Raw genomic sequence first — 25703 nt, 5'->3', positions numbered from 1 at the left:
CATTCTATAACTAATAAAATATTAAGAAAAATTAAAATTAAAACAATATGATATTCATGTATCACACTCTTTCTCTCCCACCCACTTTTCATTATAAAAGCGTGCATAATAATGTATAATATGATTATTGAAGACGAATGAAATACTGACGATACTAGTGATATTAAATATGAACAAATCGATGAAACTTCCTATCTACAAATTTCTCACGAGTATATCATTGAATTTATGGAGTTCATTGAAAGGCATGTGAACAATAGAGATAGTCAAACTCATTCTTAGCTGCAATCTGATCTTATGAAGCACCTGTGGGAATTGCATGGTTAATCTTGAGAATTGTTAGTCTTATTGTATGTTTCTAGTTGCTTTGTTTTCCTTTTTTGTTGTTGTTTTTTTTTTCTTTTTTTCTTTTTTCCACATGATCAATTGTTTTGTTTTTGGTTGCATTGCTTTTAAAAATTGTGTAATTTTGCTAGAATATTAAACTAGTGCAACGGTGTAGATCAATGAATTAATGTGTGTAAATTTTCATTGAATGTTGGCAAAATTATAATAGAAAGAATGAGAAATAATATTTAAATGCAAGTAAAGAGTATAATAGAGAATTTATTGGAAAAAGTATAGAAAAAACTGTAAGTAAGGTAGAGAGTTGTACTTTTTCAATAGCTACTTTGGCTACTATTATTGATTATGCTCTTAAACATAATAATGGCTTATTTGGACAACACGAGTTTTAGTTGAGCTTTGAGTAAATTGGTTAATTTTAGAACAAATTCCTCTTACCTCCATTATCACAAGCCAACCTAACAAGATTGCCATCAACACCACTTAATTGCAACATTTTTTTCCTGAAGTTCTGTTTGTTTAGGCGTAAAATGTTTTATGTTGGAAAATGATTTTAATTAAAAATATTTTTCATCACTTGTTTCATACATAAAATCAACAAATATTTATTATATTTCATTCAATCATTTTAATCTATAAATATAAACTTTTATTCACAACATAAAAATATTAATATAAAACAACTAAAAATATCAACCTAAAATTTATGTTTTGTTAAAATATACACATATTGACTTACAATAATAATATTTTCATATAATTTGAGGAGTTGAGTGCCTACAGCCAAAAGAACAACATCTACAAGGCCGTGGTGTTAGCTATGTCCGCATAAGTGAAGGAGTGAGTTCACCACATTAGCAGTATAATACTCACTAAGTTTTCGTAATGAACCGACATTTCATTTTATTATCCGTTTACAATAACAGCTACCATTTATAATTATGATTCCTTAAAAACAAATCGTATTTGACAATGTAAACACAGATATTTCAAAACACATGCGAACAACATACTACATAATTGTGAATATATATACGCATTCCAATCTACCGCTCGGAAATACATATATACAAGCCCATTTATAACATATGACTTTTATACGAATGGCTCATCTATATATGTATACAAGTTTTCCAACCTTTGGAAAATACCAGCATACAAGTACGTTTGAATAGAAAACATATGGCATCAAATATAGTTATATAGAGATACAAATGTTTCTAAACCTTGAGACAATCTCGTAGGCATACTAATACATCTAGTCATGAAATCATCTTAAAACATTACATAAAAATATCATGCATGCTCATGTACGTCATTCTTGTCATTTTGGTTGCCAAATGGGCCGCAGCCCATTGGTTTTTCATTTCATTGTGCTAAAGGGGACATAGTCCAGTGGTTTTTCACAACACAATGCCAAATGGGATGCAACCCAGAGGTCTTTCACATACTCATGATATCATGCTAAAATCATCTAACATTTACTTTCATGCTCATGCTTTCAATACATAACTTTATCATAAATCGTAAACATTTCAATCGGTCATTTTCTCATCACAACTCATGTAAATCACGTCTCATTCTCATCATACTTTAAAGGTCAATCAAAACATACTTCAATCTATACTTTCATACTCATTGCTGAAAATACATAAAACTTCATCAAAACACAATTCAAATCATACTTTCATATTCATATCTCAAATCACTTAAACATCATTATCATATCTCAACATAATTGAAAGTATTAAAAACACTAAAATACTAATAATCAACATATTGTCGGTTTGAATCAACAAGCATATCATTAGCATTTCTATAAAATACATAGAACATAATATCTTTTTCTCAGTGAGTAAAAATTAGAATACTTACTTTGGTTGTGCGGATATGGGGCTTAACTATGGATTTCTAGCTAACGACTTGCAATGTATCACTGAAATCAACACATTGCACAACATTTTAGCATTTCCAACTCTAAACATCCCAAAAGCTTTTAAATCACTCAAGGGCTTAACTCATGAAAAATCCATAGAATTTATAAGGTTCTATTCAGTAACCCAAACACAAATAACACTAACCCATAAGATAATCTTAAGGTTAGGCACTTAAACCACAATTTAGACAATAACCCAAAACCTAAGGTTTTTAGAAAACTTATCAAAAGTTCACCCAAACGCAATCCGGAGCATGGAGATTGTTTAGGAAGCTCCAAAACGTGCAAAACCTAAAGAATATTAGAAGATAAAGCTCAATCTCTCAAGAATTAATCCAAAATCTAGAGATGTTAGAGATTTCGAAATAACCTCAAATCAATTGGTGAAAACATAGATCTCTTCGCGTAGATCACATTCTCGGTGTTGGATTTGAGTTAGAGGCTTGAATCTTCAAGAAATATGGGTTTTGTATCAAAACTCGAGATGAAATGGAGAGGAGAGGTGAGTATTGTGCGAAAATGAGCTAAAAAGAAGTTCATTTTCACTTTATATCGCGTGCTGTCTGGACAGATTAAAAGGCTATCTAGACATGCATGTTTAAGAATCACAATTTTACATTCTAGAGCTGTTGTCCAGATTGTACCCACAATAAGTGAATTTTCACTTCCTGCAATACTTGTCTCGATACCAACTTGGCCCATCCGAACCCGACTTCCTGAAACTCGATTTTTACGTGTTTTCTAAGTGTTTTCTTGGTGTTTTTATCACACTTTACCTAATTAATCATTTAATTAATCTAATCCATATTTCAAACACTCAAATAATGTATTGTATATTACATGAACAGTGTCCTGATCGATTGTTATTCATAACTGATTGAGTGGTGATCACCACTAGTCCAAAATACCCAATTTGGCCAGATTAAGGATGAACTATCCTCCACAGCCAATGAGATGGTTTGACCAAACCACCTCAAAATGAATTGGGGATGGATGAGTCACCCCCATTTGGCCATAATGAAGATGAAGAACCATTCTAACGGCACATGGGGTGGTTTGGTCACCCCTAATCAGCCACCCTCATCGGCCATAAGGGGTGGTTGAGCCACCCCTAATTTATTTATTTATTGTGTTTTGTGTTTTGTGTTTGTGTTTGTACATTTGGACAAAATAAAATGCGAAATCAACCTACTTGAAACAAGTGGGTCCCACAACCCCAAGGGATCCTAATCCCACTTGGATCCACTTAAAGACCTTTAAAAAAAAAAAAAAAAAAAAAAAAATCTCACCAAGCTCCTATTTCATAGCCAAAAGAACTTAAAAAAGAAGAAGAAGAAGAAGGATAGTGCAATTTTTCAAATAAGTTAAATAAATAAGATGTTTATTCTTATCACTTATTTTTGTTTTCATGATTCTAATTTTTTAAGACAACAAGTAAGTTCTTACAAAGGTACTTCTAGTCTTTTAAGCCAACATCTAAGTTATTACAAAGGTCTTGTAAAGAGTTACACAAGATTGATTGCAAATCAACGGTTTGGACCAATCCAATCATACAACACTCTACTCCATAAACTCATAAATAAATATTATGACTCTTCTCATGATCAATTACTACATTATAACATTTATATATATATATATATATATATATATATATATATATATAATCAATGAAATTAATTATCAGCTCTGAACAAGAGCTTATTATCATCGAGATCTCGAAAAGAGCAATAATCATCATTTCAAGATTTAATTAATAAGAAAATGTCAAAATCCATAATAGATATGACAATTAACTCGTACAAAGATTGTGCAATGCTACCTTCAATATGTTCCATCAAAATGTCAATATCTACTTTTGGTAGAATAATTAATATATAGATCTCAACAATGGCTCATCAAGTTTAAGATCTCAATAGAAGTACAAAACAATTATCAATATGTTATGAGAAAATGACGATATATGATAAAATATCAAGATAACTTGATGCCCCATGCAAATATCATCAAACATTATAACTCATAAACCCAAAAGCTAGATTAAATCATAAAACAAATTAATATAACTCCACATTCCAAGCAAATGCACCTAATAGGGTTGGTTACCGGTTAAATTAGTGATTGTAGGGGCATTTTTACCCATCGAACTGCTACAATCGGTTAAGTCAGTTACATGTTTGTTGGTTAATCATTTAATCGTGAGTTTTTTAAATTGTGTTAAGACTTTTTTATAGGCAAAAATTGTTTTTTTTTTTTTTTTTTTTTTGGGCCTAAATAGATTTTTTTTTCTTCTCTAAACAAGTGCTCAAAGGTTCAAAACAACGTTGTTTTGATTTATTTTTTTTAAAAAAAATAAATAATAAATATATAATTCGGCTGAATCATTTCTACTGGCTACTGAACTGAACCAACTATGACTAACAAATTATTAGAGTATATTATAGCGGAAAACGAAAATAAATTATCTGAGATAACTAATACAAATTCATAAGCAAGAACATGTATCATCGATATAGATTTAGAACTTCCAAACATACATTACTTTAATGCTAACAATTAACATATATTTAACAAACATAACAATGCAAGCCATTCACTTGGCATATTCATCCTAACAAATTTCTCACTCTACTGTCTGGCAACCTGCTAAACTACAAAACACCGAGATGTTCTACTGTGAAAGAAAGTAACTGCGTAAGTCTAAATTATTATAGACTTTGTTTATGTAAAGAGCCTCAAGTAAAAGTTCGTAGCTTTCAATTATTAAACGTGAGTTTTTCATCAAAATGATCTGTGTTGTCATTGTTATTATGCCATCTAAAAAGCGTGCTTTATTTTAAAGAGGGATGACATAATTCTGGTAACAAGTCACTTATGTTTTAATACAAAACTCATGCATTATACACATGGGTAGAGGGAGGAGGGGGTCAAATACCCTCCTCAACTCCCAAAAATTATCCTTACCCTTGGTATAATTTTTACCTATGCCCCCAGTTGCCCACCCTCAAGGCCTCAACAATTCATAGGGGGCAAATTTGTCCACCCTCCACCGTAATTTTCTTATGTTGTCACTATTTAGGACGTTTCTGTAATTAAGTTTACAAAATTTGAAGAAGAGAGAAAGGTTGAAGATGATGCAAGCAATTTATTTTTTTTTCTTTACAAAACTCATTGTTTAACTAACAAAGCAATGTTACCTCTTTCTTTTTCTTTTTTTTTTTTTCAAACTCTATGCCTACTTAAAAAGGCATGACTCTTTACCATTTCATTTTTGAAATATACGCTTCTCTGATTTGTGAAACAAATAGGTGACAAGGCACCTAATTCAAAAAAAAAAAAAAGTGACAATGCACAACACTTCAAAGCACAATTCACAATTCTTTTTTTTTTTTTTTTTTTTTTTTTTCATTTTCATTTGGCTTAAACTAGTAGATCCCAAGTTTCCAACCATCGAGTGCTACTTTTGTTTCTATTACTTCACGTCATCAAGTGTGAGACTTAGAAGAATTTGCGATTTGTTGATTCTTCTTACAATATTTATTCTAACTTCAAGCATTCAATAGTTCAAATCAAACTATTAAGTTTCAACCGTTCAAATCAATTTCTTCATACTTTTTCTTATAAAAATTCAGGTACGTAATAAAACTTTTATATTAATTAAAATTTTATATTTATATTGCTTTTTTAAGTTACTTATTGTTTATATTTGGATGACTCTTTTTATATTTAAGTTTTTTTATGAATATATATAATTTTTGTTCCATATTTTAATTGTATAAAATATATAATTGTAATTACTTGAGATTGTGGAGAACAACAATGATTCTATTGAGCTCCAATCAAATTATAAACAAGCTAGTGTTAAGGTAGATTTAGCCAGTCTGTCACTCAATCCTTGCTTAATAAAAAAGTTTATGATTACCATTCTAGTTGTTGTGATCGTGCACAATAATGATAAATAGTATGGAATAAAAAAGAGAGAGCAAATGAAAATCAAGATACAGATTTGTGTGGTTTGCTAATGTGCCTACGTACACATGAGTGCGACTATATTTCAGTCTATGATTTAGGGTTACAACATAACATATTTATAAGAAAACCCTAATTGCTCCACCAACTGGCCACTATACTGGTATTTTAGTATTACTCTCTATACCCGAGAAAATATGAGCCACTTGTTCCAACAATTTTCATCTTGCACGAACATTTGTCTCTTTGAAGATAAACAAGTATTGGACCTCCATCTGGAACTAATAGGTTGGGGATGCTCCCTCCTCTCATTTATAGCACCTAGAGACATTTGTCAAGTCCAAGCAATGCTTGAACTTGTCTGCGATAACAAGATTCGTCAATATGTCCACTGCATTCTCAGAAGTGTGCATCTTCTCAAGCAACAATTCCTTGTAGCAATCAATTCACTGATATTGTGAAGCCTCACAAATTAATATGCTTGGTTTTCGTATGATACACTTGTTCTTTGTCAAATAAATGGCACTTTGACTGTCACAATGTAACTGAACTCCACCTTGCTGAATGCTTAGCTCCCTGACTAGCCCTGTGAGCTACAAAGCTTCATTTGCAGCCTCAATCGCCGTCATGTACTCTGCCTTAGTTTAGTGGTGGACATGGCAATCGTGGAGTGGATCATAGACATCCAACAGATGGGTCCTCCTGCAAGAGTGAACACAGAACCTGTGGTCGACCTCCTATCATCCAAATCCTTTGCATAATCTGCATCCATATTCCCTACAATTGACAAATCACTATTCTGTCGGACAAAAGTAATGCCATAGTCAATAGTACTTTTAAGGATCTGAATATCCATTTGACTACATCCCAATATTGCCTCATTGGATTTGCCATGTACTTGCTCACCATATTGACTGCTTGAGCCAAATCTGGCCTAATTTATAACATACCTTACATCAGACACTCCACCCCACCCCATTGCACTGCATATGGGATCTTAGACATGTATTCAGTTTCTTCAACTATCTTTGGGCACCGTGAGGTAGACAAATAGAAGTAATTTGCCAAAATGTGTACTCACCGGTTTCGCATTCTCCATGCTAAACCTCTCCAACATCTTCTTTACATAGCTGGCCTAGGATAGCCACAATCTTTCGAAATCAATGTCCCTGCGAATATCCATCCCAAGATTATTATTGGCTCCGCCCAAATCCTTAATGTCAAATTCTCTAATCAATAAAACCTTCAGCTTGTTGACCTCCACTATACTCTTAGCTGCAATAAGCATACCATTTATGTAGAGTAGCAGAAAAATAAATGAGTCATCATCAAGGCTCCTTACACACACAACAATCATATTCACATCTCCTGTAACTAATTTTGATCATGTAGGAGTCAAACTACTTATACCAATGCATTGGAGACTGATTCAACTCATAAAGTGACTTCTTTAATTTACAGACCAAGTGCATCTATTCAAATTGATTAAACCCTTTTTGTTGTTCAATGTAAATATGCTCATTTTAGTTTTCTTGAGGTCTTTTACTTCTTCTTCTTCTTGTTTTTTTTTTTACAAATTTAATATTAAAAACTTTTTTTTTTTTTGGGCCTTCTTTAATTAGAGGTGTGGTGGCTTGTGGCCTAATTGACCTAGCTATAGAGCTGCCCTATAGCCTTGAAGTTTTTGAAACAAGTAAAAGTATAGACAACTCCCACTACCCAAATTCATATTCTACATGAGTTGAAATTAAACATATCTCTATTAAGACTATTATTATAACATAAATTTAAAGACCAATAACTTTGAGTAAACTACCACTATAGCGTAATTTGCCATTTAAAGCAAATTATTGTTTTTACCATTACGAAACCTAACATTGACTTTAGTTTTGTTTATTAGCAAGCTTACTTAAGATTGTTGACCAGATAAATGAACTAAGTTTGAGTGACTGCTTGACTTATTTAAGGTCAAAAAAGTATTTGTTGTTTGGACAATATTCTAAGTCAATTGAAGAAAAATTTGAGTTGAATATATAATTTTTGTATCAAATAAAATTTTTTAAAACTGATTTTAGAGCGCTCTTCTTGAAATAAATTGTATAATGCACACCCTAAGCTTGCAAAGTGAATTAATTAATACCCAATAGATAGTAAATGAGGTCTCAAGACGTTTACCAAGTAGATAAAGTTAATATTATATATGAGATCAAATTGAACTAGGGTTTAAAGATACACTTAAAGTGACGAGAATTTTTTCTTATTAATTGTCCGAAGTTTATAGAAATTTATATCTACCTACTTCAGACAGGTGAGCCTTGCAACCCCAAAGGGATCTCAATTTCACCAAACTCCTATTTAATTGCCAAAAGAATAAAAAAGATAAAAAAAGAAGACCACAAAGTTTTCAAATATAAAATGGAGTACCTTATTTTTGTTTTCATGTTTCTAATATTTTAAAACAATATATGTAAGTTCGGTATTTTTAATCTTTTAAGACAACAGCAAGTTATTACAAATGCTTTGCAGAGAGTTACACTAGATTGGTCGTAAATTAACGGTCTGGACCAATCCAATCATACAGCACTCTACTTCATAAAACTTTTGCGGGCTCTCATGCCACGTGGCAAAATCTTATTGCATTACCACCTAATTCTCTCCCTACTCTCAACAACTCTTCACATGCCCTCTTCTCGGTTTCTCACACCCCAGCCGCTCGTAAGCAAAAACGCTTTCATTTTCACATAGAAACCAAAGCCCCAGCTTCGGACCCGAGCCACTCGGCTTCGTCCGCCGAGCCCCAGCCTCGGCCCGAACCTCAGTTTTGTTCCTCAGTTCGTTGAAAATTTCGCACTATTTCGATCACTTTTTATCTCTCTGTCTGTCTATCTCTCTCTGTCAAAGACGCCCATTTACTCACTCTTCGATTCAAACCCTAACGCTTCGCAATCAGACACTCTCGGAGGATCGGTTCGGAGCTTCAATGGAGGCCGCTCGACGTTACTGTGAGTCAAAAGCCCTTCTATCCCTGTCAAAAAACCCTAATTTTCTCTCTCTAGGGACCATTTCTATTTCGAAAGCAAATCTATGCTAGGTTTTTGGTGTTCTCGGGTCGGGCAGCTCTCTCGCAGCTCCTATTTATTGTTTTGCGTGGCTTTGTTGATTAAATCACTGGTTGTGAGTTCGAATTGTGGTATTGTCTTCTCGATCTTACGTGTTTCAGTTACAAATGCGAGATTTTGAGGAAACTTGTGGCTTTTGAGTTTGTTTGATCGCTATGAAAATAGAGGGAAATGAAAGAAAATGAATTTGACTGAATTTTTTTTGTCGTTTTTGTTTGCCAAAAAGGATACCGAAGTCTTATTGTTGCACCGGGATTTTGCTTTCTTCTTCTTCTTCTTCTTCTTCTTCTTTCTTTTTTTTTTTTTTGGATTTTTTGTTTTTGTTTTTTGTGTTGCTGGAAATAGTTGTATCAGAAACTCTTTTCATTGTTTGCTTCGCGGCTTTCCCTGGTTCTAAATGAGGAAAGCTTAGGATTCAATTGAATTCTTTTTTTCTCCTCCATGGCATACAATAACTAAGTAATAATGGAGAAGAAAGGTTATTATGTTAGACATGTTCTGGTACATTCATTTTTTTTTTTTTGGTGCGTGTTTGGGTTTTGGTGGTAGTGGGATTCTGGCGACTTGGTTATGGGGGCATTGGCTACTCCTTAAGCCTGAATGTTGTAGATTTTGTTTTGACTGTTGTTGTTGGTAGCATCAGTGAAATTTGATTTTACATATGATATGAGTGAGTAGATTGTACATATCTTAAGTGATTTTAATTTCCTTATGTCTTTTGGGGGTCAAGTTACATAAATGAGTTTCCCTAGTAATTAACATCGGGAACTTAAGTCTTTGCTATATAATAATACATAACTACTAGATGTATATGCTCCCACAGTTTTTACTTGGTGACAGGAGAATCTGTTAAAGTGGACCAATGCAGCTGGGCTTGTGAAATTTTTTTTGGTGGGGGGGGGGGACTGCTAGTGATTTGTAATGTGATGAAAATACTTGAATACATGAGTTATGGACACGTAACTTATTTGTTGTAGTAACTAAGGAAGATGGGGGATATGGAAAACAAATTTCTTAACAGAAAAAGAAAACTGAATGTTAATTATGCACCTGTATAGACCAAAGGTAAAAAAGTTGATGTTAGAATTGTTATGCATTCATGACTGTGGACTTTTGTTATTAGAATTGTAATGATTTATTGTTTGGAGGCAATGAGAAAATCATTTATGTTTTAACAAGAGGCTAAAGGAGTTCTCCTTCTCAATGTTGATTCCTCCTTCCATTGAAAGAGCATTTGGAGGACTAAGACTCATTTGAGGGTAGGAAAAATTCTAACTCTGGATAATCTCCACAAGCATCACATCATAGTGATGGATAATCTCTGTAAGCGTCAATCATTATGATGGATTGGAGTTGTATGTGTAAAAAGAGTGGGGAAACTCCCGATCACTTCCTTTTCATTGTGAGAGATTTGTAGAATATTGTTTTTTGGATGTTTGAAATAGAGTGGGTTATGTCTAGACACATGCTTGTTAGAAGGGAAGAGTTTGTCGTAATGATATTAAAATTGCTTGGAATGTGTTTCCTCGATGGGATGGATGGGGGTGGTGATGGTGAGGTTGGAGAGGTCCTTTCTTCCCCTCTGTGTATCTATCCCTCTGTTGCATTGGGAGATTTGGGGTACTCAGATTGGGCTCTACAATGTGTTAAGTAGATCTGTCCTATTGTGGGGATCTCTTGTGTGGGTCATGAGAAGCATAATTTGGCTTTGTTGATAGCTATTCAAGGGGTACATCGTTGTGGGGAATTGGCTTCCCTCTGTAATCTTGGTACTAAAGGCAATGATGCCAGAGGAGAGTCTTCTAGCGGTGGTAAAGGCAAGGCTCACGTCTCTTAAGCGTTGTGTGCAGTTTATGGGGGTGTCATCATGTGGGTTTTTGTGGGACTTAAGGGTGGTGGAGAAGTTAGACATGTGTGTGTGTGTGTGTGTGGGGGGGGGGGGGGGGGGGGGGTGTTGTGTTTTCGAGTTAGGTGTTCATTATGTATACTTCCTATGTAGGGGAGCCTTACACTTTTTAATAAAAATTTCCGATCAGTTATAAAAAAAAAAATTTGTTTGGAATGTAATTCTTTCATATGTTTAATGTGGTGCATTTAGAGAGAGAAATGGTCGAAGTTTCGATGATTGTGAGAAGATGAGTTAGGATCTATATATTTGTTTTCTTAAATCCCTCTTTGAGTTTCTTACTTATCAAAAAAAAATCCCTCTTTGAGTGGATCTTTGCAAACACGTTTCTTAATACCTCCAATTTTGAAAGAGAGAGCTCCTGAACCTGCATAGCTCCATCAATTATGGCGATGATTTTATTCCTGCCAGGCGTAGGAAAGGCAAGGCCCACGTGATGTAGGCTTTGGCGGGTTGTGGGTTGTTTTTCCGGTGCTTTTTGGTATTGCTTTGTAGTTCGGTTTGGGCTGGCTTGGGTTTTTGGGGTGTCTATTGGGGTGTCTATGGGTGTCTCTGGGTTTTGTTGTGGTGGGTGTTTTTTTTTTGGGGGGGGGGGGGGGGGGGGGGGTTGGGGGGCGTTTTTAGGGTTTTGTGGGTGTTGTTAGGGTGTTTTGTCTTCTGGGTTTTCGCTTTTTAGTTAGGTGTCTCCTGTTGTATACTTCTAGTGTACGTAGGGGCGCCTTACGCTTTTAATAAAACTAATCTTACTTATCAAAAAAAATTTTGTAGAATTTGTGCTGTCTTTTCTCTTTCTTGATTTGTTGGATTACTGGGGCTGCATCCCTTGCGCTTTTTAATGAAATTGTTTTACTCTTTTTATTTTTTATTTTATTTTTTAAAAGAGACTAAAGGAACTTATATAACCTTGAGATGCCTATCCCCATTTTTGGCTAAATAAGCCGTAATTGGGTCAAAAAGTTCTAGTTGGTGTTGAGAATTTACAAAAATTTGGTCAAAGTTCTTCTAAGGTGATAGACATATATTAAAGATGGCTAATTCAAGTAGAAGGGTTACGGTCAATAAAAGAAACATGCTGGATAGTTTGGTGATGGAGGATGGTCAGGAGATGGGATTTCCATGATAAATTCAATTGGTGTTTGTGCTTGGATTAGATGTCTGACCTAGGGAAAATAATGGAAATCTATGTCTGTTTGCTTGTGGTGGGTTTTAGGATGGCAAAATTTATGATCTTTAGATTTGTTATGGTGAGTGAAAGGATTTAGGATTTGTAGATTGAATAATCAGGGTTTCAGAAGTTTGAAATTTGGTGGCTGAAAATGGAGGATGACCGGTTGTAGATATTCTGGTCACCAGCAAACTTAGGTATTTTATGGCTGGTTTGATTGGTTATTTCGTGAGTAACAGGCATGGTAAATATGAGGTTTTAGGGTTTTGACAGATAAGGAAAATAGCTGGGTTTGGGGCTCAAAGAAAGGGTCAGGGCTGCGTGAACATTGACATAAACAATAACAGTGTAACTCATAAAATAATGACATCTTGAAAACTGCTGTAACCTAAGACACTGGTATCATAAACTTTGGAAGTATAAAGGTCTTGCTTCAATCGGATGTCTTTTGATGCCCCAACACATGAAAAGCTCTTAAGTTGCAAAAATTGAAAAAAATACTCCAAAGGCAGTAACTGTACCTTTCTTCCATGGCTGAATCAACGATTCAGATGTTGAGTTTGTGATTCATTTGATTTTTGGATTGGTTGGAAGACAGGTGTTCTAAAACGAGATTCTTGCCATCATTCAAAGGGTCATATAATTATCCTGGCCGTTCCAACATAGATAGGGTTTGTTGGGAGGGGTTTTATGCCAGTGGTTGATAAGTTTATTTACTGCTGATAACTAAGTCAAGCTAGAAAGCCAAGTGGGTTTGTTCGGATGATGTTGTATCATTGACGTCTTTCAATGTAATGGTGATATTTCTGTCAATGAGGCGGAAATTTCATTGTTGGCATAAAATTCTTGATTGGAATAGCACATTGAATTGAAGAAGCAAGACCTGAGAATGGTTATGTTGCTAGGAAGAGGGAAAATATTGCACGGCCCTTCAATTTGGAGATTAGGGAATGCTGTGATCAATATTGGTGGGCTAGCACTTCCATTTGTAAGGGGTTTGTTCTTTTTTTGGGGGTTAAGAATAGAATGAAGATTAGATTGGGTTTGATTTTAGTTATGTTCTTGAAATAGACGAATATAGGGTAGGGCTTGTGGTCGATGTGGTAAGGTTTGTGGGATAAAATTGGACTTACATACGGATTGAATGTGGATGAAGAGTTTGCACAGGTCTTGGTGCAATGGGGAGGGAGGGAGGTCACTGACAAAGAATCATTGTAGTCAATGTCATAGACTAAAGGAGAAATCTGCATTGGTGTATATCATTACTTCAACTTTTCTGTAAGACTTGCTTTGACAGAAAAAAAAAAAAAAGATATACACAAAATGAAAATTTATAAATTCAAAACTCCTATTTCAACATGGAAAAACTTTCTAATTACTAATTAAGACCTTTTCTGAGTCAAATCAACAATAACATTAGTAAATAGCAATCAGTAAACAATTAAATTTAATTAGCAACAAATTATTGTTTGTACAACTAGTAAAATACACATGATATAAAAATTTAGATCTCAAGTCACCTGGGAATTATTGAGTGAGTGAACCTTTTGGAGAGTCACTTAACGGGCACAAACTTTCTTCTTCGTCTGTATACAATGAAGTGCCTTTGATTACTTGTCACTTGATCTGACTTTTTGCAGCAAATGTTGCTAACTCTTTTCCTGCCAAATCACACTACTTAAGAGGTATTGAGATGCTGGACTGTTTGTGTGCAGGATAAGTTTTGAGGGCGGGAAACGTGGCAAGGAGTAACCAAATGTATAGGATGAGGTGTCTTTCCGAACTCAACTGTATTTGTAGACATTTCACACTTTTTTATGATCTCTAATGGAACTGTGAGTGGTAATCTTGAATTTTATTCATATTTCTTTCAGGTAATTTTTCTCCTCACAAAATTTTAGCTGCTGAGTATTTGTGGGCTGGATCATCTATGCCTGGCAACGAAGTTGGAGACAGGGTCCACAATTTCTTTGGCCAAGAGAACTTGTCTGAGGACCAGCATCATTCACAGGTTGTTCATGGGAACTGGCCTGGATTAAATAACAATCTATTGGTTGGAAGCCAGAGACAGATTGGTGCATCTTTTATTTCTGATTTAAAGAATTACAATGTACAACAATCAGGTATCAATAAGTTATCCTCTTCTTTTGTTGGTTTCTGTTGGCTTGTACAGTCTTCCCGAGTGTATCTTATGACAGCTGAATAAACGTCTGTTCTCAATTGCTCTTTGTTCTAGTATAAAATCAAGGATCTCATGAACATATGGTTCAGTCCTGCTATTTAATCATACTGCTATGTTTTTTGGTTCTAACAGACTCTGAGAGGGGAGATGGAAGTCAGTCTTCAAGAGTACCACATAGTTTCAACTTGGCACAATCAAATTTGAGGCCTGAGTTTGGCAGAAATTTGTCTCAGAATCAGCAGACAACTCTGAATGGCCATGTGCATGGGCAGCAGTTTTTCCAGACAAGGCAGAATGAGGCGAACTTTTTGGGAATGGATACAGAATCTGATCGCAATAATTTGACATCAAGAGGCATATCTATTCTTGCTTCACAGCGAGGGAATGCTCCTGAGCTTAGTAGGAAAAACTTATCAAGGTTGGAAGCTACTGAATCTCCGGTTAATTTTGATTTTTTTGGAGGCCAGCAGCAAATGAGTGGCCAGCAGCGTGGCATGCTGCAGTCTTTGCCAAGGCAGCAGTCGGGGATCAATGACATGCAGCTACTACAGCAACAAGTCATGCTCACACAAATGCAAGAATTTCAGAGGCAGCAACAACTTCAGCAACTAGAGGCAAGGCAACAGAGTTCTATGAATCAGGTTTCCCCTGTCCAAAAACAGACAGCTCCCAACCATTCAGCTGCCCTAATCAATGGCATTCCTATTAACGAGGCATCTAATTATCCATGGCCGCCTGAGCTTGTGGCAGGTAACACGAACTGGCTGCAGCGTGGTGCATCTCCAGTTATGCAAGGGTCTTCTAGCGGACTTGTGTTATCCCCTGAGCAAGGCCAGGCACTATGTTTGATGGGATTGGTTCCTCAACAGGTTGATCAGTCGCTTTGTGGGGTTCCTATTTCAAGTGCAAGAAGTACTTCTCATGTTCAAATGGATAAGCCTGCATTGCAGCAGGTATCAGTTGGTGGTAATTCCTTTTCGGGTCATCAATATGCTACATTTCCTGGTCCAGTTAGCATGCAAGATGAACCTTTGGCTTCCAGGCAGGATTTTCAAGCTAAGAATGTTTTTGGTCCTGCTGCTGGCCAAGGCTTAAACAGTGGATTTAATTTGGAAAACTTTCAGCAAGTGAATCCCCAGCGAAGAAATGCATCCATGCAGGAATTCAATGGGAGGCAAGAGCTAGGTGGGTCTTCAGAAACATCACAGGAGAAAACACTGATTCAGGTTGCCCCTTCACAGAGCGTGTCTTCCCTAGATCCAACGGAAGAAAAGATTTTGTTTGGTTCAGATGAAAATCTGTGGGATGCCTTTGGCAGGAGTGCAGGGGGTTATAGTATGTTGGATGGCACAGATGTTTTTAATGGACTTCCTTCTGTGCAAAGTGGGAGTTGGAGTGCTCTTATGCAATCTGCTGTAGCTGAAACTTCTAGTGCTGAAATAGGGATTCAGGAAGAGTGGAGTGGTCCAACTTTTGGGAACGCAAGACCTCCGACTGGGAATCAGCAGCCCTTAAGCATTAATGATAGTAGCAAACAGCAAGGCTGGGCTGATAATAACTTGCAGACTGCTAATTTGAATTCTAGACCTTTTCCCCATTCTGACGATGCAAATAGGCCCACTACGAGTACCAATTATTTTAATGTTCAAGGATTTCAGCAATCAGGACTCAAAACGTTGCATCAACAGGGTGACAGATTGCAGGATAGTTCTTCTCATAGAACTATTCCACAGTTTCAGGAAGAAGGAAGCAAATGGTTAGATCGTAGCCCTCGTCAAAAGCCACTTGCTGAAGGCAGTCATATATATGGAAATGCTGCTCAGTCTTCATGTCCAGAAACAAAAACCAAGAGCATTTCAGGTTCTTGGGCCCATCAACAGACCATATCTTCATATAACAGTGGTGGCCAGCCCTACAATAGATCAAATGGTTGGAACTTTATTGAATCTGTGTCACCTGATAGTGCTGCTACTCTGAAACATCATGAAAATGAAAAATCATCTCAAATGACTCAGAGTAGTGATCATAAGGGAAACTCACATGAGGAAATTGGTCATGTTGCCGGTAGATGGAAGAATGCTTCTGTTCCCAATTCATCTGTTGAATTGGGACATACAAAATCTGGCATAGGTAGTCTGCAGGTATATAGGGAAGATTCAAGTTCTAATAGTGTTGCTGCAGTACCTAATTCAAGCACTTCAAGGGCCAGCCAGGAAAGAAGCCAGCAGCTAAATAATAATAATATTGATTTGTGGAAAGATGTTGATTCTTCAGGGAGCTCCAAAGGAAAGGAGGTTCTGGGGAAATACCAACATCATCTCAACGAGAGCTCTCAAGTTTTGGAGTCATCAGGGAATAATGGCTTGGACAAGGCAGCGGGTGAAATGCATGAAACAGAGAACTCGAATAGAAAAGAGAACTCAAGTGACAGTTTTCGCTCTAACATGTATCAACAAACTTCCACTGGTGGTTTGAGAGAGAATGTCTGGTTGGATGCTAGTGACTCCCGTGCTTCGACTGGGGGCAAACAAAAGTTATCTAGTCAAGGTAATCGAAAACCTGGAACTCGCAGATTTCAGTATCATCCAATGGGGGATGTAGATGTTGATGTGGAGCCTTCTTATGGCGCAAAACATAATTCAAATTCACAGCCCATGGCTCAGCAGGTTTCTCAAGGATTAAGAGGTCATGACCAGGTGTACATTGGCCAGTCAAGATTTGCTGGTCACACCAATAGAAATTCTATGGAATTGGAGAAGGTGATCATTTGGATTTTACTATCTTTGAGAATGATAGCCATACTATTTTTTTTTTGTTCTTTTGATAAGTTTGATGTTTTAAAATTCTTAAGAAAAAAACTGCTTAACACTTATTTCATTTACAATTTGACAGGGCCGTTTACCTGGTTTTCAGGGTGACACAAAAGGCTTAGATGAGATAACTTTGAATAGCATGCTTCCAGGTCATGTACCTAATTCCTCTGCTCCCTTTGACAAATCTGTGGGTACTTATGACCCTAACATGACAGTAACATCGAGGTAGTTGAATATTTATGATTAACTATTGCTCTCTTAGCTTTGACATTGTATACACCTATTTTTTTATATTATCCGTTGATTTTCTTCTTTAATTATTGTTCATTAAATTGTGGTTTAGCTTTATGTCTATTAGATGCTGTGATAATAAATGTTTGTCCGCAGCCTCTACCTATTTGTTTTAACAAATGTCAACTAATATTTTTTATGTTTTGGAAAAATATAAAAAAGCCCTCTAAACTAACTACCAATTTTAGAATAACCTATTGAATTTCCAAGTGCACTAATGTTAGGAAGAGACATGCTGTCATAGTGGATAGATTCTTCTTGTGCAAGAGGAATGGAGAATCAGTGGACCACCTCCTTCTTCACTGCGAGGTGGCTTCCACTTTGTGGAATTCTCTCTTCACTCGATTTGGTCTGTCTTGGGTTATGCCTAGGAGAGTTCTCGATTTGTTTGCTTGTTGGTGGAATTCTGGAAGGCAGAGGAGTGCTGCGATTTGGAAGATGGTGCCAATATGCATTTTTTAGTGTGTGGAAGGAAAGAAATCTTAGATGTTTCGAGGACGTGGAGAGTTCCATGGAGGATATTTTAGTTTTGTTTTTTCATACTCTGTATCTTTAGATGGTGGCTTTTCTGTCCCCGCTGTCGCTTAGTTTTGTCGATTTCCTTGGTCATTTTTCCATTCCTAGTTAGGTGTTTCCTTTTATATAATCCTGGTGTACTTAGGGGCGCCTTACGTTTTTAATAAGACTTTATTTACTTATCAAATTTTTTTTTAAGTGTACTAATGTGACCCATCAAACTACCAAAGTGTGCCAAAAATGCTACTTTGTTGAAATATTCCTGTAATACCCTTATTCTTTTAAAACCTGAAAAAAAATTTAATAAAAAAAACTATTTTTTTAAAAATAAATTTAAAGAAATCTTAGGTGTTTCGAGGACTTGGAGAGTTCCATGGAGGATATTTTAGTTTTGTTTTTTCATACTATGTATCTTTGAATGGTAGCTTTTCTGTCCCCTCTGTCGCTTAGTTTTGTCGATTTCCTTGGTTGTTTTTCCATTCCTAGTTAGGTGTTTCCTTTTGTATACTCCTGGTGTACTTAGGAGCACCTTACATTTTTAATAAGACTTTATTTACTTATCAAAAAAAAAATTTTAAGTGTACTAATGTGACCCATCAAACTACCCAAGTGTGCCAAAAATGCTACTTTTGTTGAAATATTCCTGTAATACCCTTATTCTTTTAAAACCTAAAAAAAAAATTAATAAAAAAAACTATTTTTTTTTTTTAAAAAATAAATTTAAAAAAACTATTAATATAAAACTAAAGAGTTAGAGAAATTAAAAACTTAAAAAATTAAAATTTTTTAATTAAAAAAGAAAAGAAAAAAAAGAACAAGAAAAGAGGTGGCTTAACAGCCACCCCAATTATAAAAATTTAATTTGTTAAGCTTTTAATTTCTTTTAGTTTTTAGTTGTATATATATATATATAACAATGGCACATGTTATCATTTTATTGATGCTAGCGAGGCACACTAACGGAATTCGTTAAGTGTTTTGACAGAATTTGACTACAATGACTAAATTGTTATTTTTTGCTACCTTGTAAACCTTTGAATTATTTTTTATTCCGCATGAGTAATTTGTAATTTATGCCAATCACATGGATTGATTTTGCATTTATCTTTTTTTTTTTAAAAAAAAAAAAAGAAAAAAGAAAAAAGAAAAAATGGGTATTATAGGAATATTTCGATAAAAGTGGCTTTTTTGATACACTTTGGTAGTTTGATGGGTCAGATTAGTACACTTGAAAATTCAGGGTGCTATTTTAAAATCGGCCGTTAGTTCAGGGGGCTTTTTTTGTATTTTTCCCTTAATGTTTACACGTTTATACTTCTCTATCTGCTTTTTCCCTATTATATCATAACTCACTGATGAGTTGAGTTGAATAATATGTTTTGTTGCTTTTGAATCACTCAGTCAAAATATGCTTGAGCTTCTTCATAAGGTGGATCAATCAAATGAACTTGGCACCAGAACGCACGTTGGCTCTTCTGATCGCTATCTGTCTTCTGAGATGTGTGAAACGGAAACTTCTGATGGATCTGGTGGTCATCTTCAGCGAAAACAGTCTTCTGCTACTCAAGGTTTTGGTTTACAGTTGGCACCTCCATCTCAACGGTCGCCAATTCCTGATCGTGCCTTATCTTCCCAGAGCTCCTCACAAACAGTTCTTGGTTCATCTCATGTAGCTTCTGGGAGTGGGGATAAGGGTAACACATGGTTGGCTTCCGCAGCCTCCGTTCAGTCTTTGTCATCTTCACGTGAATCATCTCAAGGTGAATTTAGGAATAACATTTCTGGTAGTTCAGGACCAACCGGTAATATACCTTCACAATATGGTGTCCAGGGAAATTTTTCTGCAGCTTTTGCTTCTGGTTCTCCTTTCTCAAGAAGTCATCTTCAGGCTCAGCACATGACTGTTGCAAGTGGACAAGTAATGTCGAATCAACCTGTAGACATATCTTTCGATAGGCTTCCTTCCCAATCGAAACAGAGAGATCAATCTGGTGAGAGAACTCCAACGGGTCAATCTGCACTGGCAGCAGTGACAGATATGTCTACAAGCACTCGTCAAAATAACCTTGCTTGTTCTGCGGAGATGCCCCATTCTAGAGATCCAGCCCTACAAATCCCATCTTCCGAGGCCATGCCAGTCTCTCTGCCTTGTGTTACATCTGGCATGTCTCAACCAGGTGCTTTTTCAAAAATGTTACCTAATTTATGGAACAGTGTTTCAAGCCAGCAACACTTGTCAGGTCCCCAGCTATCCAAGGTTCCGTCCAATTTATTAAAGTCCCATCTTCAATCAGATAACAATTCTGGACCTCTGACGCTTGATAATCAAGATCCCCAGAGAGGAGGGAGTGGTCAGCCTGGATTTGGTGCAAGTTCTATAAATTCACAAGGCTTAGTTGGGAAAGAGCATTCTATGAAAGAAAGCCCTGGTCAGCAAGTGTCGGCTGAGAATATTGACCATGTCGAAAAGACATTGAGTCTATCACAGGGAAAGGAATCTGTTGTAAAGCGTCTTTCTGATTCTACTCATTCAAATGCTGCTGCTACCCAAAGAGACATTGAAGCTTTTGGCCGTTCTTTAAGACCAAATAATGTCATGCATCAAAACTACTCCTTACTGAATCAAGTACAAGCCATGCAATCCGAGATTGATCCAAGTAATCGTAGTGTGAAGAGATTTAGAGGTCCAGATTCTGGTGTGGATGTACAACAGGTAGCTCCCAAAGGAGGACAGCCACTATCATATGGATACAATACTATGATGAGAGAAGCATCAGATGATCATAGTTCAGGTCCATCTGGAGATTCTAAGATGCTAAGCTTTTCAGCTAAGCTAGGGGAAAGTCGGGATACAAATGCATCTTCTCAGGACATCCTTGCATTTGGTCAGGACAATTCTCATAATTTATCTAGTAGTAATGATGCAGCTGGTGTTCAGGCTGAGCATTCTCAGATTAGTCCCCAGATGGCACCATCTTGGTTTGAGCGGTATGGAAGCCTAAAAAATGGGCAGATGTTACCATCGTATGATGGGCGGAAAACTGCCACTGCCAAGGCTTTGGAACAGCCTTTCATTGTTGGGAAGCCGTCTGATGAGTTGCTTGCTCATAATTCAGTCGAGCAAGTTAATGCTGCTGCCAGTGCTAGCCATCTTGGTTATGTCAGGCAAGGTTCTACCTCTACATCAGTAGCAAATGAACAGCTATCAACCCCTCATTTATTGTCTTCTGATGTCACTGATCAAAGTCTAGTTGTGAGACCAAAGAAGCGTAAAAGTGCTACCTTAGGACTTATACCATGGCATAAAGAACTGACAGAGGGTTCCCAAAGGCTTCAGAGTATCAGGTGGTTGGCATATGTAGCTCATCTCTTCTATAGAGTTTCCAAATCACTATCCATTGACTTATGAATTTGTGTGTGTGTGCCCCCGTCATTTCAAATTTAAATTTGGTTGCCTTTCTCATATATATATATATATATATATTTGTTAACATGCGCATTTGTCTATTTTTCCCCTCACCTTATTGATTTGTCCTATACTGGTTTTTTAACATAAGCATTTCAATTTTTTACAGTGCAGCAGAATTAGTCTGGGCCCAAGCAGCAAATCGACTGATTGAGAAGGTTTGTTAAGCAAACTGTAGTTTGATATCATGTTTGTTCCTTCGATATTCGTAGTTCTTTGAGAGTACTAATTGCTTCATATTTGATGACAGGTGGATGATGAAGCTGAAGCGGTTGACGATGGACTGCTTATGCTTAGACCAAAAAGAAGGCTTTCTTTGACGACACAGCTTATGCAGCAACTGCTTCGCCCTGCTCCAGCTGTAGTTCTCTCTGCAGATTCTAGCTCACACTATGAGAGTGTGGCTTACTTTATTGCTAGATCAACACTAGGGGATGCATGCAGTGCAATATCTTGCTTTGGAAGTGATACCCATATGCCTTATGACAGCAGAAACCTGTAAGAATTGCTCTAGAAGTCACTTGAAAATGTTTCTTTGCCTTTGCTGGATGACATTAATGATTTATGATTTTAATATGATTCCATACACTAACAATAAGTTTTTTCCAAAATATGCTTTTAGCCTGTCTGAGAAGCTTAGAAGATCTGGTAGAAGTGATGATCAGTGCTTAAAAGTTATCGAAGACTTCATTGGCAAAGCGAGGAAGCTGGAAAATGATCTGTTGAGGTAGCTTTCATGACGACCGGTTTGATATATACTTTCTTACCACTAACATATCACTATTTCTGCCTACTTGTCTTTGACAATGTAGTTAGTCCTTTAGCTTGGAATTTCTCTGTTTTGACTTGTTTATGAATCTTCTTCTTTTCTTTTCTTTCCTCTTCTTTTTTTCTTTCTTTCTTTTTTTTTGAAATTATTTTAATTATGTCCTTTACAAGGTTTATCCTTTGTGCAATAAGGCATTCCTAGCTGTATCTGAAAGTGATAAGTTCTAAATAAGAGTTAAGGATTCATGATTACCTATTTCTACGAGAAGTAATAATTGCGGTTAATGAAGCAACATGGTATAAATGAATTCATTTGGCAGAATCCAAGTAGTTTGAATAAAGCTCGGTTGATTATCCTCCATTGCACTTTCACTTTGCGGCGTAGCTTTTTCCCCATATCGTTAGATATTGAGGAGAATTTTCCCTACTAACTGCAGGTCCAGGTAGATTGTGTTTGGACTTGTTTTCTGTGTGCTGTGTATTTTTTTTCCAAAATAGAATGTTAGTAGTTTGAAACTAGAAGAGAATGCCCGTGCCTTGTGCTCTTATGTTGTTTAACTTGGGTACATTCATGAAATAGGTGCAACTGAGATGAGGATGTTCAGATGTTTGATTAGAGAGACTTGAAAATTACATATGGAAGATTAACACATCCAAGAAAATTATGTAATTATAAAATAGCTATTTGAAAGAGAACAACTAAAATTCCCAAAAATTTGTTACAAGTCGGTATTGTTCATTGCTATCATTGAGAAGATGCTACTCTTTAGCCCAGATGAATGAATGAATTTTGTTGAAACTAAGGAAGCTGTACAATTGCATTACCCAAGGAACAAACCTAATTATAATGCATCCTTCCTGAGAAGTACTACAAACAATTTGACAAGCTAAAAGGTCTCTCTATCAAGACATATCAGTTAAGATTGACCAAATGATAGCACAATGTAAGCTCTCAGAATCATAAACTACAACATTCGGTTAAGATGCGCAAGATATTTTTGACAGATTGAAATGTTAGAGCAGATTTTCGTTGTGGGTTCCATTATGTTGGATTGTGCATGTGGAGAATACATAGTGCTTCTGGTTTTTTTTTTTTTTTTTGGTTGCCTGGTGTTGCTATTATCAGGGTATTATATGGTGTATTTCTTTGCTTCATAGCATGTAGTTCTCTCTGTCTCTGTCTCTGTCTCTCTCTCTCTCACACACACACAAACATTTTCTAATGCTTCCTCTTGATTATGCAGACTGGAAAATAGAGTCTCAATATTAGACTTAAGAGTGGAATGCCAGGATCTAGAGAAGTTTTCTGTCATCAACCGTTTTGCCAAATTCCACGGGCGGGGGCAGGTTGATGGGCCCGAAGCCTCATCATCCTCCGAGACTACTGCAAATGCTCAAAAATCCTTCCCCCAGAGATATGTTACTGCACTTCCAATGCCTAGGAATCTTCCAGACAGGGTACAATGTCTTTCACTTTGATCATTAATTAATTGATTTTTTTCCTCTTTCTCAGTCAATTGTCTCCACATCCCTGGTGCTTCTATGGTCCATTTTCTTTCAACTTATATAATGGTTACTTGCTCTGAAACTATAGAACCACAGGGGTGGGAATGTAGGAGAAGAATGGATAGTAGAATGTCTCCTTAAAACCGATGGAGGCTGTTAGATCTTTGCAAAATCTAGGCCATTGATGTCGTTCTTGAGAAATATAAGTTGGTTCCCTGTATACTTTGATAGTCTAGAAAGAAACTGCATTACTGCAATGCCCCGTCATTTTTCAGTAACTGGGGAGGGCAGAAGCACATTCTGGTTTTCAGCAGCTATAATTCCAGGTAATAAATGTGAATCGTTCCCAAGTTTTGGAGCATGAGTTTCAGAAATTGGGTTTATCTATTCTTTAAAAAAGAACAGGAGAAAAAGGGAGGTGAGTGGGCATGGTACTCCCAATTTTACTACACAAATTAGGCTGTTAGACTGTTAAGCCATTATATATATAATTATTTAATCTGACTTGTTCATACTTGTACCTAAAAATAGTGAACTTCTTTCTATCAGAAATTGAGCTGAAATGATAAAAAGGGTGGCCAAATTATCTGAACGGTTCACTGAAAATCCAATTTTTAATTTTTGTCTGGATCCACCTCATTGATTTACGGTACCCTATCTTGTTAAATGTATTACTGTGCCTTAATATGCTGGAGTTTAGCGGCAAGGATAGTTACTGGGGAAACTCCAAAGAAAAAAAAAAAAAAACATGTAGGCTGGATTACCAAATCTTTATTGGGAATCGTGTTGTATGAGCGTCTGCTCTCTCTCTCTCTCTCTCTCTCTCTCTCTCTCCTGGGAGGGATGGTGGCAAAGGAGGTGCTTTACAAGTGTTCCTTTTGTACGTTGTTTACCAAAAGGTGAAAAATTGAAACTAAAAATCCAGTTAAAAAAAACCAGAGATGAAAGGCAAAAAGTTCCAAAATGTTATTAAGGCCTTGGTTTTTTATTGATGAAGAATAGTAGACGGGAAAGAAACAAGTCTAAATACATTGCCCAAGACCGATAGCGTGACTAGAATCATTCACATGATTAGTGCCCGCTGACTTTTTTTTTGATATTTTGATTAACTACAGCACTGCCCACTTGGGGAGTTTCTACTTTCCATCTATTTGTGTTCTAAACCCGTCATGGTCAAATTAATTCATGCTACAGATCTCTGCTGGTTAATTTTTTTTGGGATGTTAGTTTCATGCAAACCTCAACAAGAAGTGAGAAAAGGGCTTTTCTTCTCCTTTTCCCTTTTTTATTCTGAGCTGAAAACTGCACGACAAATGGCTTAAACCCTTGCGGGGCAAAGGATATATATTTACTAATCATTCCCATGGCTCAACAAATTCTCTTCATTTGAGTTAAAAAAAATCCTATTTTTCTATTTCAGTTATCTATTTTTTCCAAAGCGCTTACATTCGATTAAGGGTGCCTTTGGCATTGTGATTTCGTAGACGAAAAAAGTGGAGCAATTTAAATCAAATTACAGAACAAGAATCGTTTGAGATTGAGTTTTTATAAAAAAATGCTATTTCAAGTCACAAACAGGCAATGTGTGTTTTTTTATAAACATAATTTTAAAAGATAAGCTGTGATTTCATCACATGTTTAATTGCGTTTTAAAAAATCACGTTTTCAAATTGTAAATCATTTTTTAAAATTACTAACCCAAATGGACTCTAAATATTTTA

The 25703-nt window shown here is 36.1% G+C and overlaps 1 protein-coding gene across 1 annotated transcript; it reads left to right on the top strand.

Moving 5' to 3' along the window:
* Positions 1-8980: 8980 nt before the first annotated feature.
* Positions 8981-24346, top strand: LOC133875837 (uncharacterized). Its single transcript, XM_062314080.1, has 10 exons — positions 8981-9252; positions 14156-14210; positions 14315-14563; positions 14755-17381; positions 17515-17660; positions 19644-21587; positions 21818-21866; positions 21959-22206; positions 22331-22435; positions 23721-24346. The coding sequence occupies exons 3-10, from the start codon at positions 14371-14373 to the stop codon at positions 23953-23955; spliced, it is 5547 nt and encodes a 1848-aa protein (XP_062170064.1). The 5' UTR covers positions 8981-9252; positions 14156-14210; positions 14315-14370; the 3' UTR covers positions 23956-24346.
* The last annotated feature ends 1357 nt before the right edge of the window (positions 24347-25703 follow it).

The sequence above is a fragment of the Alnus glutinosa genome, chromosome 8, assembly GCF_958979055.1.
Source record: "Alnus glutinosa chromosome 8, dhAlnGlut1.1, whole genome shotgun sequence".
NCBI lineage: Eukaryota > Viridiplantae > Streptophyta > Magnoliopsida > Fagales > Betulaceae > Alnus > Alnus glutinosa.
The sequence above is the reverse complement of the archived record's forward strand: the minus strand, read 5'-3'. Positions and strand labels throughout refer to the sequence as shown.